Below are 14,580 nucleotides of genomic sequence, written 5' to 3'. Positions count from 1 at the left end.
TGGATGGGGATAGGATTGTGGATGGGGATAGGGATAGGATTGTGGATGGGGATAGGATTGTGGATGGGGATAGGATTGTGGATGGGGATAGGATTGGGGATGGGGATAGGATTGTGGATGGGGATAGTTGTGGATGGGGATGGATTGTGGATGGGGATAGGATTGTGGATGGGGATAGGGATGGGATAGGATTGTGGATGGGGATAGGATTGTGGATGGGGATAGTGGATGGGGATAGGATTGTGGATGGGGATAGTGGATGGGGATAGGATTGTGGATGGGGATAGTGATGGGGATAGGATTGTGGATGGGGATAGTGATGGGGATAGGATTGTGGATGGGGATAGGGATGGGGATAGGATTGTGGATGGGGATAGGGATAGGATTGTGGATGGGGATAGGATTGTGGATGGGGATAGGGATGGGGATGGGATAGGGATGGGGATAGGATTGTGGATGGGGATAGTGGATGGGGATAGTGATGGGGATAGGATTGTGGATGGGGATAGGGATGGGATAGGATTGTGGATGGGGATGGGATAGGATTGTGGATGGGATAGGGATGGGATAGGATTGTGGATGGGGATAGGGATGGGATAGGATTGTGGATGGGGATAGGGATGGGGATAGGATTGTGGATGGGGATAGTGGATGGGGATAGGATTGTGGATGGGGATAGGATTGTGGATGGGGATAGGATTGTGGATGGGGATAGGATTGTGGATGGGGATAGTGATAGGATTGTGTATGGGGATAGGATTGTGGATGGGGATATGATTGTGGATGGGGATAGTGGATGGGGATAGGATAGTGGATGGGGATAGGATTGTGGATGGGGATAGTGGATGGGGATAGGATTGTGGATGGGGATAGGGATAGGATTGTGGATGGGGATAGGATTGTGGATGGGGATAGGATTGTGGATGGGGATAGGATTGTGGATGGGGATAGGATTGGGGATAGGATTGGGGATAGGATTGGGGATGGGGATAGGGATGGGGAGAGGATTGTGGATGGGGATAGTGATGGGGATAGGATTGTGGATGGCGATAGGATTGTGGATGGGGATAGGGATGGGGAGAGGATTGTGGACGGGGATAGTGATGGGGATAGGATTGTGGACGGAGATAGTGATAGGATTGTGGACGGAGATAGTGATGGGGATAGGATTGTGGATGGGGATAGGATTGTGGATGGGGAGAGTGATGGGGATAGGATTGTGGATGGGGATAGGATTGTGGATGGGGATAGGGATGGGGATAGGATTGTGGATGGGGATAGGGATGGGGATAGGATTGTGGATGGGGATAGGGATGGGGATGGGGATAGGATTGGGGATAGGGATAGGGATAGGGATGGGGATAGGATTGTGGATAGAGAAAGGGATGGGGAGAGGATTGTGGATGGGGATAGGGATGGGATAGGATTGTGGATGGGGATAGGATTGTGGATGGGGATAGGGATGGGGATAGGATTGTGGATGGGGATAGTGGATGGGGATAGGATTGTGGATGGGGATAGTGGATGGGGATAGTGGATGGGGATAGGATTGTGGATGGGGAAGTGGATGGGGATAGGATTGTGGATGGGGAAAGTGGATGGGGATAGGATTGTGGATGGGGATAGTGGATGGGGATAGGATTGTGGATGGGGATAGTGGATGGGGATAGGATTGTGGATGGGGATAGTGATGGGATAGGATTGTGGATGGGGATAGGATTGTGGATGGGGATAGTGATGGGGATAGGATTGTGGATGGGGATAGGATTGTGGATGGGGATAGTGATGGGGATAGGATTGTGGATGGGGATAGTGATGGGATAGGATTGTGGATGGGGATAGTGATGGGATAGGATTGTGGGTGGGGATAGGGATAGGATTGTGGGTGGGGATAGGGATAGGATTGTGGATGGGGATAGGATTGTGGATGGGGATAGGGATAGGATTGTGGATGGGGATAGGGAGAGGATTGTGGATGGGGATAGGGAGAGGATTGTGGATGGGGATAGGGAGAGGATTGTGGATGGGGAGGGATGGGAGAGGATTGTGGATGGGGATAGGGGATGGGATAGGATTGTGGATGGGGATAGTGATAGGATTGTGGATGGGGATAGGATTGTGGATGGGGATAGGATTGTGGATGGGGATAGGATTGTGGATGGGGATAGTGGATGGGGATAGGATTGTGGGTGGGGATAGTGGATGGGCGATAGGATTGTGGATGGGGATAGGGATCGGATTGTGGATGGGGATAGGGATGGGGATAGGATTGTGGATGGGGATAGGGATGGGGATAGGATTGTGGATGGGGATAGGGATGGGGATAGGATTGTGGATGGGGAAAGGGATGGGGAGAGGATTGTGGATGGGGATAGGGATGGGGATAGGATTGTGGATGGGGATAGGATTGTGGATGGGGATAGGGATGGGGATAGGATTGTGGATGGGGATAGGGATGGGGATAGGATGTGGATGGGGATAGTGAATGGGGATAGGATTGTGGATGGGGATAGTGGATGGGGATAGGATTGTGGATGGGGATAGGGATGGGGATAGGATTGTGGATGGGGATAGGGATGGGGATAGGATTGTGGATGGGGATAGGATTGTGGATGGGGATAGTGATGGGGATAGGATTGTGGATGGGCATAGGGATAGGATTGTGGATGGGGATAGGGATAGGATTGTGGATGGGGATAGGGATGGGGATAGGATTGTGGATGGGGATGGGGATAGGATTGTGGGATGGGGATAGGATTGTGGATGGGGATAGGGCATGGGGATAGGATTGTGGATGGGGATAGGGATGGGGATAGTGGATGGGGATAGGATTGTGGATGGGGATAGGATTTTGGATGGGGATAGTGATGGGGATAGGATTGTGGATGGGGATAGTGATAAGATTGTGGATGGGGATAGTGATGGGGATAGGATTGTGGATGGGGATAGTGATGGGGATAGGATTGTGGATGGGGATTGTGGATGGGGATAGGATTGTGGATGGGGATAGGGATAGGATTGTGGATAGGGATAGGATTGTGGATGGGGATAGGATTGTGGATGGGGATTGTGGATGGGGATAGGGATGTGGATGGGGATTGTGGATGGGGATGGGGATGGGGATAGGATTGTGGATGGGGATAGGGATAGGATTGTGGATGGGGATAGGATTGTGGATGGGGATAGGGATAGGATTGTGGATGGGGATAGGGATAGGATTGTGGATGGGGATAGGGATAGGATTGTGGATGGGGATAGGGATAGGATGTGGATGGGGATAGGGATAGGATTGTGGATGGGCATATGATTGTGGATGGGGATAGGATTGTGGATGGGGATAGGATTGTGGATGGGGATAGGATTGTGGATGGGGATAGGATTGTGGATGGGATAGTGATGGGGATAGGATTGTGGATGGGATAGTGGATGGGGATAGGATTGTGGATGGGGATAGGATTGTGGATGGGGATAGGGATGGGGATAGGATTGTGGATGGGGATAGTGAATGGGGATAGATTGTGGATGGGGATAGTGGATGGGGATAGGATTGTGGATGGGGATAGGGATGGGGATAGGATTGTGGATGGGGATAGGGATGGGGATAGGATTGTGGATGGGGATAGGATTGTGGACGGGGATAGTGGATAGGATTGTGGACGGGATAGTATTGTGGATGGGGATAGGATTGTGGACGGGGATAGTGGATGGGGATAGGATTGTGGACCGGGGATAGTGGATGGGGATAGGATTGTGGACGGGGATAGTGGATGGGGATAGGATTGTGGATGGGGATAGTGGATGGGGATAGGATTGTGGATGGGGATAGGATTGTGGATGGGGATAGTGATGGGGATAGGACTGTGGATGGGGATAGGATTGTGGATGGGGATAGTGATGGGGATAGGATTGTGGATGGGGATAGGATTGTGGATGGTGATAGTGATGGGGATAGGATTGTGGATGGGGATAGGATTGTGGATGGGGATAGTGATGGGGATAGGATTGTGGATGGGATGGGGTTAGGATTGTGGATAGGGATAGGATTGTGGATGGGGATAGGGATAGGATTGTGGGTGGGGATAGGATTGTGGATGGGGATAGGATTGTGGATGGGGATAGGATTGTGGATAGGGATGGGGATAGGATTGTGGATAGGGATGGGGATAGGGATGGGGAGACGATTGTGGATGGGGATAGGGATGGGGATAGGGATGGGGAGAGGATTGTGGATGGGGAATAGGGAGAGGATTGTGGATGGGGATAGGGAGAGGATTGTGGATGGGGATAGTGGATGGGGATAGGACTTGTGGATGGGGATAGGATTGTGGATAGGGATAGGATGTGGATAGGGATAGGATTGTGGATGGTGATAGGGATCGGATTGTGGATGGTGATAGGGATAGGATAGTGGATGGGGATAGGATTGTGGATGGGGATAGTGATGGGGATAGGATTGTGGATGGGGATAGTGATGGGGATAGGATTGTGGATGGGGATAGTGATGGGGATAGGATTGTGGATGGGGATAGTGATGGGGATAGGATTGTGGATGGGGATAGTGATGGGATATGATTGTGGATGGGGATAGTGATGGGGATAGGATTGTGGATGGGGATAGGATTGTGGATGGGGATAGTGATGGGGATAGGATTGTGGATGGGGATAGTGATGGGGATAGGATTGTGGATGGGGATAGTGATGGGGATAGGATTGTGGATGGGGATAGTGATGGGGATAGGATTGTGGATGGGGATAGTGATGGGGATAGGATTGTGGATGGGGATTGTGGATGGGGATAGGATTGTGGATGGGGATAGGGATGGGGATAGGATTGTGGATAGGATTGTGGATGGGGATAGGATTGTGGATAGGATTGTGGATGGGGATAGGATTGTGGATGGGGATAGGATTTTGGATGGGGATAGTGATGGGGATAGGATTGTGGATGGGGATAGTGATAAGATTGTGGATGGGGATAGTGATGGGGATAGGATTGTGGATGGGGATAGTGATGGGGATAGGATTGTGGATGGGGATTGTGGATGGGGATAGGATTGTGGATGGGGATAGGATTGTGGATGGGGATAGGGATAGGATTGTGGATAGGGATAGGATTGTGGATGGGGATAGGGATAGGATAGTGATAGGATTGTGGATGGGGATAGGATAGTGATAGGAATTGTGGATGGGGATAGTGATGGGGATAGGATTGTGGATGGGGATTGTGGATGGGGATAGGGATGTGGATGGGGATTGTGGATGGGGATGGGGATGGGGATAGGATTGTGGATGGGGATAGGGATAGGATTGTGGATGGGGATAGGGATAGGATTGTGGATGGGGATAGGGATAGGATTGTGGATGGGGATAGGGATACGATTGTGGATGGGGATAGGGATAGGATTGTGGATGGGGATAGGGATAGGATTGTGGATGGGCATAGGATTGTGGATGGGGATAGGAATATGATTGTGGCTGGGGATAGGATTGTGGATGGGGATAGGGATAGGATTGTGGATGGGGATAGGATGTGGATGGGATAGTGATGGGGATAGGATTGTGGATGGGGATAGTGGATGGGGATAGGATTGTGGATGGGGATAGGATTGTGGATGGGGATAGGGATGGGGATAGGATTGTGGATGGGGATAGTGAATGGGGATAGGATTGTGGATGGGGATAGTGGATGGGGATAGGATTGTGGATGGGGATAGGGATGGGGATAGGATTGTGGATGGGGATAGGATTGTGGACGGGGATAGTGGATAGGATTGTGGACGGGGATAGTATTGTGGATGGGGATAGGATTGTGGACGGGGATAGTGGATGGGGATAGGATTGTGGACGGGGATAGTGGATGGGGATAGGATTGTGGACGGGGATAGTGGATGGGGATAGGATTGTGGATGGGGATAGTGGATGGGGATAGGATTGTGGATGGGGATAGGATTGTGGATGGGGATAGTGATGGGGATAGGACTGTGGATGGGGATAGGATTGTGGATGGGGATAGTGATGGGGATAGGATTGTGGATGGGGATAGGATTGTGGATGGGGATAGTGATGGGGATAGGATTGTGGATGGGGATAGGATTGTGGATGGGGATAGTGATGGGGATAGGATTGTGGATGGGATGGGGATAGGATTGTGGATAGGGATAGGATTGTGGATGGGGATAGGGATAGGATTGTGGGTGGGGATAGGATTGTGGATGGGGATAGGATTGTGGATGGGGATAGGATTGTGGATAGGGATGGGGATAGGATTGTGGATAGGGATGGGGATAGGGATGGGGAGACGATTGTGGATGGGGATAGGGATGGGGATAGGGATGGGGAGAGGATTGTGGATGGGGATAGGGAGAGGATTGTGGATGGGGATAGGGAGAGGATTGTGGATGGGGATAGTGGATGGGGATAGGATTGTGGATGGGGATAGGATTGTGGATAGGGATAGGATTGTGGATAGGGATAGGATTGTGGATGGTGATAGGGATCGGATTGTGGATGGTGATAGGGATAGGATGTGGATGGGGATAGGATTGTGGATGGGGATAGTGATGGGGATAGGATTGTGGATGGGGATAGTGATGGGGATAGGATTGTGGATGGGGATAGTGATGGGGATAGGATTGTGGATGGGGATAGTGATGGGGATAGGATTGTGGATGGGGATAGTGATGGGGATAGGATTGTGGATGGGGATAGTGATGGGGATATGATTGTGGATGGGGATAGTGATGGGGATAGGATTGTGGATGGGGATAGGATTGTGGATGGGGATAGTGATGGGGATAGGATTGTGGATGGGGATAGTGATGGGGATAGGATTGTGGATGGGGATAGTGATGGGGATAGGATTGTGGATGGGGATAGTGATGGGGATAGGATTGTGGATGGGGATAGTGATGGGGATAGGATTGTGGATGGGGATTGTGGATGGGGATAGGATTGTGGATGGGGATAGGGATGGGGATAGGATTGTGGATAGGATTGTGGATGGGGATAGGATTGTGGATAGGATTGGGATGGGGATAGGATTGTGGATGGGGATAGGATTTGTGGATGGGGATAGGGATGGGGATGGGGATAGTGATGGGGATAGGATTGTGGATGAGGATAGGATTGTGGATGGGGATAGGATTGTGGATGGGGATAGTGATGGGGATAGGACAGTGGATGGGGATAGTGATGGGGATAGGACAGTGGATGGGGATAGTGATGGGGATAGGATTGTGGATGGGGATAGGATTGTGGATGGGGATAGGATAGTGGATAGGATTGTGGATGGGGATAGGATTGTGGATGGGGATAGGGATGGGGATAGGATTGTGGATGGGGATAGGGATGGGGATAGGATTGTGGATGGGGATAGGGATGGGGATAGGATTGTGGATGGGGATAGGGATGGGGATAGGATTGTGGATGGGGATAGGGATGGGGATAGGATTGTGGATGGGGATAGGGATGGGGATAGGATTGTGGATGGGGATAGTGATGGGGATAGGATTGTGGATGAGGATAGGATTGTGGATGGGGATAGTGATGGGGATAGGACAGTGGATGGGGATAGTGATGGGGATAGGACAGTGGATGGGGATAGTGATGGGGATAGGACAGTGGATGGGGATAGTGATGGGGATAGGACAGTGGATGGGGATAGTGATGGGGATAGGACAGTGGATGGGGATAGTGATGGGGATAGGACAGTGGATGGGGATAGTGATGGGGATAGGATAGTGGATGGGATAGTGATGGGGATAGGGATAGGATTGTGGATGGGGATAGGATTGTGGATTGTGGGTGGGATAGGATTGTGGATGGGGATAGTGATAGGATTGTGGATGGGGATAGTGATAGGATTGTGGATGGGGATAGTGATAGGATTGTGGATGGGGATAGTGATAGGATTGTGGATGGGGATAGTGATAGGATTGTGGATGGGGATAGTGATAGGATTGTGGATGGGGATAGGATTGTGAATGGGGATAGGATTGTGGATGGGGATAGGATTGTGGATGGGGATAGTGATGGGGATAGGATTGTGGGTGGGGATAGTGATGGGGATAGGACTGTGGATGGGGATAGTGATGGGGATAGGACTGTGGATGGGGATAGTGATAGGACTGTGGATGGGGATAGTGATGGGGATAGGACTGTGGATGGGGATAGTGATGGGGATAGGACTGTGGATGGGGATAGTGATGGGGATAGTGATTGTGGATGGGGATAGTGATTGTGGATGGGGATAGTGATTGTGGATGGGGATAGTGATTGTGGATGGGGATAGGACTGTGGATGGGGATAGTGATGGGGATAGGACTGTGGATGGGGATAGTGATTGTGGATGGGGATATTGATTGTGGATGGGGATATTGATTGTGGATGGGGATAGTGATTGTGGATGGGGATAGTGATTGCTAGTATCAATAGCGGTTGATATCAATAGCGGTTGATAGTGAATGATATCAACAGTGAAATATACTGATGTAAATATGAATAATGGTTGATCGTGACCGATATAAAAAAAAACAGGTTGGTGTATGTATGTACAGGTGTCTTACCCGTCCCAACTCCTTGTCTTCCAGAGCCAGTACCCCTGTGCTCTCTGTGAACAGCTTGACTTTGACCATTGGTAACGGGTGCGTCGTCATGAAGTCCCCCTGAGTCCCCCACCTGAAAGACAAGATTCCACCCCTCAGGATTAAACATGCATAGGACTACAATTGTTGTGTAACTAAGAGCTGATATTAAGCGCCATACAGGTATTTGTGTGTATTCAGTAATCATAAGAGTTGGGGGGGGGGGGGGGGGGGGGGAGTCAAAACATCAGGCAAGTCCATTTCAAATGGCGATTACCCACCCTTGTACCCATTATCTTGCTGCCAATAACCCATTGTGGGTGCTCACAGACCAAATACTCTAGAATTGTATTACCATAGAAACATTTCTATCACCCTTTCTGTTCTTCTGTCACACAACGCTTCCTCTTTCTACCAGAGTATGTCCAGTGATGAGTGGTGCCTCCCATTGTGCCTGGAAGTTGTTGAAAAGTAACTCTGGAATTGATTTTGCAGGGGAAATAAGGCATTTTCAGATGTGTGCAGATGAGAGAATGGCAGTGACAAGGTTTTCTATGAAAATCAGTGCGTGTTTGCAGTGCTTCACCTCTTCCTCCACACGGCTGACTGTATCACATGGCATTTTGTGGGCCTTTATCTAAAGATGTGTGCTGTTCTTTTACAGCTACAAAAGCTCTGCTGTTTCCTTTCTTCATGGTTATACAGCAATGATGAGTGAGTACCCAATCCAGTCATTGTAGGTCTGTACTCTGGAAGCTTCTGATGTTGGTTCAAGGTTGAGGATAAGCATGATGGGTCATTCAGATATCCCACTGCGCACAAACTGGATGAATCAACGTTTATTGAACTTAATAACAACAACAAAAAAATCTATGTGATGAAAAATCGAAGTGGAAAAGTGATTTGATTTGCAAAACATCATCAATGTAAAGGGATTTCAGGAATGTCTGTATTTTACCCTGAATCCAATGACATGGTTAAAATGTTTTGGGTTTTACAATACAATATATGTCAAAACTAGCGTTGACCTGACGTCTGTGCCTAGTGGGATAGCACCTGCATGACGGGTCACGAGTGTCTGTTAGTGTGTGTGTGTGTGTGTGTGTGTGTGTGTGTGTGTGTGTGTGTGTGTGGGTGTGTGTGTGTGTGTGTGTGTGTGTGTGTGTGTGTGTGTGTGTGTGTGTGTGTGTGGGCGTGTGTGTGGGCGTGCATGAGAGTGTGAGTGTGTTCAGTTACATGCATGCATGGCCTCAGAATGCTGAATGACCTCTTGCTTCTCAATGACAGCAGGAATCCAATGTAGCTAACAAATTATTTTTTCCCAGTTGCCAAGGAAACGTGTGGAATGCGTTCAAAACGGTCTGTCCCTCAAGTTGCGAGAGACAAAAGAAATACGAACTGCTAATTAACAGAGGAGGGTAAAGGGCAATTCAAACAAGAAGTGGCTATTGTTTGTCTCGTGTTATTTCTATCATGGTACACAAAGAAAATGGACTCTGGAGATAACCCTTAGACTTTACCCGACACCCCTCTGTCCTTGTTCGCCTCTCTTAGAAAAGCCCACAAGTCAACAGTTAAGTTTGCCATGCGAGGGAGGTTAACTATGTTAGCTATATTTACTTAAGGCGTTTTCTGTCTCAGAAGCATTATCAGATCTGACGAGGAATAGAATAGCAGCCATGACAGACCCAGCTGGAGCAAAACATTGACTCCATTTATTCCTTGAAAAGAGCGCAAGACTAGCGAGTGTGTGGGAAGGAAGGTATTTTCCCATCTCTGCTGAAGGACAAGCACCGTCTGTCTATGTAAAAAAATACTTTGAAATTCACTGATTCATTTTCAGTCAAGTAACTGCCCTCAAATCCAACTATGAAAAATCAGTTGTTGTCTCGCTGTCAGCCTATGCAGAGGAGTATAATGACTTCAAATTGAATGGAGCCTCGAACAGTAAGGAAAAGGATCTAAAAATGTCCTTAAGATTGTGCAATGATTGTGTAATAGACAGCGCTATGAACACATGGACTGGCTGTCTATTAGATTATGAAAAAAACATATTCCTACATAGTTTGACTGTATTTTTGGTTATGATAAGGGATAAGACAGTTGTACCAAGGCCATGTACAAACTTGTTGTTGTTCAAGAATCAAAGGGTTTGTCATTAATTGAAATGACAATTACATTGAACAGCAAGTATTCCTCCAGATGGCTTGAAGGCCATGTTGTTCTGGTCTCTGGGCTAATGAAGATGATGGTATATTGTAGTGACAGGTACTGGAGAGCACTCACGGTCTGAGCTCTGAGAGTCTGAAAGGGCAGTCTTATTAATGCATTACCAGACTGCTGCCGCCGCCAGTCTAATAACCATCCCGAAATCAACGTCCAGGCGCACGGCAACAAGCAATGACTCACTGCAACCTCATCATCAAAAAGCAGACATTTAACTTCTGCTGGAGGCTGTGAGACAGTAGCAGAGTCGTGATGTGATCAGAGGGATAATGTGGTGCCGAGTCACACAACAGAGGCTGTTATCTGTATCCCTTGGCTATGTGGATGGGATGATATGAACATTTGGTGACCAGAGGTCTCAAGAGCCAAAAATATTTTCAATTTAAGGACAAGGACAAGATGATAAATGTTCAGCTAAATGAGGTGGAACGATAAAAACAATTAGTGTTCCCACAGACATGTTTAAAGGGCACAGCAGCAGGACTTCACCTAATACTAGACTTTAACATGGCCAGAGCCTGGGATTCATCTAAATTTCCATTTCAATCAGATGGGGGAACACTTTGAGCAACTGTGTTAAGGAATACACTCCAACACATCATTATGACCAGCTATGTATGCTACTACAAGCCACATGTCTAGATTGGGTAGTCCCAGAACCAGGCGGGCAACTTTCACTGGGGACAGGGGATTCTGAAATGCATTCTGAAATTGCATTTTTGTGCCCCCAGTTTTATCATTAGAATGTGATTCAAAACAAGGCAATGGTGTGCTTTAAGACCATGCGGACGCTTCTGAGCGGTCGGGTAGGCTGTTTGGAGTGTTCAGAAAATAAATATCCCCACTAAAACCAAAGTTGCGCCCCTGCCCAGAACTCTTGCGAGGTGACCAAGAAGCCATCTGTGTTTTTAACCAAGCTAACAAAGGAAGTGGAAATGATGTGAGCTCAGACAGGTGAACTCCTTGACCCAACACTGAACCTGCATGGCATGTTGGTCCGGAGTTACACCACTGAACACAAACTCTGCCGTGCTGTCTATTCACCTCCCAATGGTGCCACCCGGCCGCTATGCTGAAAAACAAGTGGAGCGGACAGCAGAGGAAAAATCACCACTCGAGGGGGAGGGTAAGAGGCAGCAAGGCTTTGTTCTGTGGACCCAGCACTGTCATTGGTGCTGTATCCTGGTGATCCACATGGGAGAAGACTACAGAGCTATCAACAGTGCTCACTACCACCCAACCCTCTTGCATCACATAACTCACAGCTTTAATAGGCACATTCAGGACATTAAACAATGCTCTGGGGAAGCATTGTAGCCTTAGATGTTAAAACCAGTAGTCTATTACAAAGAAGAGTAAAACACCACGCTCTAAGCTCAGAGACGCAGGGCATCGTAAGCATTCAAAGCTAAGATCTGAGTGCATTAGCATCAGGTATGGCTGCCGTGCTCACGTTTACTTCATCTTTAGAAGCTGACATGCCAAGACTAGGGATAATCCACTTAGACCTAAATAGGCAATGCTCTCTGCTGTAAACATTCAGCTTCCTTTTAAAGTGCAAAATATCTGCGTCTGAAATGTTGAAATACACCTTATGTCTCGAGACAGTTCCAACTTAAACCCATCAGACATTGTTACATATTACCTATACACATCTTTGAAAAACCTTTTTTTTCTTCTTAAAATATAAAAATACATAGAAATTTGTCCTCCCCAGCCATGTTCTGGGAAGGATTAAAAACTCTAGGACTAAAATAAGCCATTCTATATGCCTTGTGAACTTCCATCAATAGATGGCAATAGATCTGAAAATAAACCATATTACTCAATTCCTGAAAAGGTGACTTCTCTGAGACAAGGTTTTTCCAAGACACCGATTACTGTTCACTTGACATTTCAAAACATGACTGAACAGTCATTATTAAGCAGACGCTCTTATCTGGAGTGAATGACAGTGAACACACGCAGTCAATATATTATGTGACCACTGCGGTAAGAGAACTTGCAAAACGTGTTAATGTTGACTTACTGTGGTCTGGAAGCTTCCGCCTGGTCTGTCTGCAGTTTCTCCCCGCCCTCCACCTCCATGGTGCAGTACACAATCCTGTTAGGAGCCACCGACTTCAGGCCCTGCACTTCCACTATCACTATCTGCAAACAGCAACAGAGAGGACATGGTCAGCTCCACACATCTGCAGACAGCAACAGAGAGGACATGGTCAGCTCCACACATCTGTAGACAGCAAAAGAGAGGACATGGTCAGCTCCACACATCTGCAGACAGCAACAGAGAGGACATGGTCAGCTCCACACATCTGTAGACAGCAACAGAGAGGACATGGTCAGCTCCACACATCTGTAGACAGCAACAGAGAGGACATGGTCAGCTCCACACATCTGTAGACAGCAACAGAGAGGACATGGTCAGCTCCACACATCTGCAGACAGCAACAGAGGACATGGTCAGCTCCACACATCTGCAGACAGCAACAGAGAGGACATGGTCAGCTCCACACATCTGCAGACAGCAACAGAGGACATGGTCAGCTCTACACATCTGCAGACAGAGGCACTATCACCGAATCCACATAAAGAGGGGACACCCTATAAAGAAACTTATGTTACACAGCGCGCATGGAGATAAGCATGTAGGCACACACCAAGCAAAATCAAAGAGCAGATATGTTTAGTTTGTTTTTACTGGCCCCTTAGACACAATAACCCTCAAGCTGACCCCAGAATAGATAAACAACTAACAGACTAATGTAAATAAATGTCAAATACACATATATCTTTCCTTTAAAAGTCCACCAGAAATCAACAAATCAATTGACTGTGAGTAACCTGAGCGTACCACTAAATAACTTTCTGGGCAAGAGTACAAGATGATCTTGCAAAAACACACCTCCAGTGTGAAGGAGAGGACTACATCAGACTTGGAGAGGAATTCTGTCTCGTCGCCCATGTCCAGGAAGGAGTTGTTCATGGTGGAGCGTTTGAGCTTCTGTTTGAAGTCGGGACCTCCCTTGGCCACAGGTAGACTCTCCAGGTTGGCCATGAGCAGGTTGACAGACGAGCGCAGCTCCTCGATGTACATGGCCTCCATGTCTTTGGACACAAACTTTGGGTACTTTCTCTCCTAAGATGGAGTCAGTGTTAGATGAAGAGTTCTGTATCCACTGTTGTGGCAGTTTATAACTACAGTAATCACAAATGTTATTTTAAGTATTCTGAAACAGTGGTCAACAACCACCAGTCCAGCTTCATGGTGTCTAACCAGCTTTAAAAAGGGAAAACTCCAATCAAAAACTATTTTGCTATTTGTTTCATTAGTCTATTGTTGATATAGTCCCAAAACATGTTGCATGTCCACAATCACGTTTTCAAGATATATAACTTTAAAAACATACGCAAAACATTTCTGGACGATATCAACAATGGACTAATTAAATAAATACCAAAATAAAATTGTTGGGTGGAGCTTTCCTTTAACAAACCTGATTCAATTAATCATTGTGTAATTGATTGGTTGACTCAGATGTGAAAGTACTTGGTTGGAAAGAAATGTCCGGACACCCTGTTACTCTCCATGACCAGAGCTGATGATCACTGTTCTTGGCTTACTTAGACTTCTTATTTGGATGGCTGTAGGAGTAGGACTTACCTTGGCTACCCTCTCTGCCAGCTGTTGTCGTCCATCCAGCTCCCGGCGGATCTGGGCTGCCTGCTCGTCCACATTGTCCAGCTAAAAACCACAGACCAGGAAAGAAAG

General features: G+C 47.8%; 1 protein-coding gene across 1 annotated transcript in view; it reads right to left on the bottom strand.

The window, feature by feature from the left end:
- cadps2 (Ca++-dependent secretion activator 2) overlaps window positions 1–14,580 on the bottom strand; it is a 268,321-nt gene that overhangs the window by 159,035 nt on the left and 94,706 nt on the right. Inside the window, 4 exon segments of the mRNA XM_031833159.1 lie at window positions 8,565–8,676; window positions 12,838–12,959; window positions 13,714–13,947; window positions 14,473–14,553. Of these exon segments, the coding sequence (XP_031689019.1) occupies window positions 8,565–8,676; window positions 12,838–12,959; window positions 13,714–13,947; window positions 14,473–14,553 (549 nt within the window).

Source organism: Oncorhynchus kisutch, linkage group LG10 (assembly GCF_002021735.2).
Source record: "Oncorhynchus kisutch isolate 150728-3 linkage group LG10, Okis_V2, whole genome shotgun sequence".
NCBI lineage: Eukaryota > Metazoa > Chordata > Actinopteri > Salmoniformes > Salmonidae > Oncorhynchus > Oncorhynchus kisutch.
This window is presented reverse-complemented; position numbering and strand designations above follow the sequence as displayed.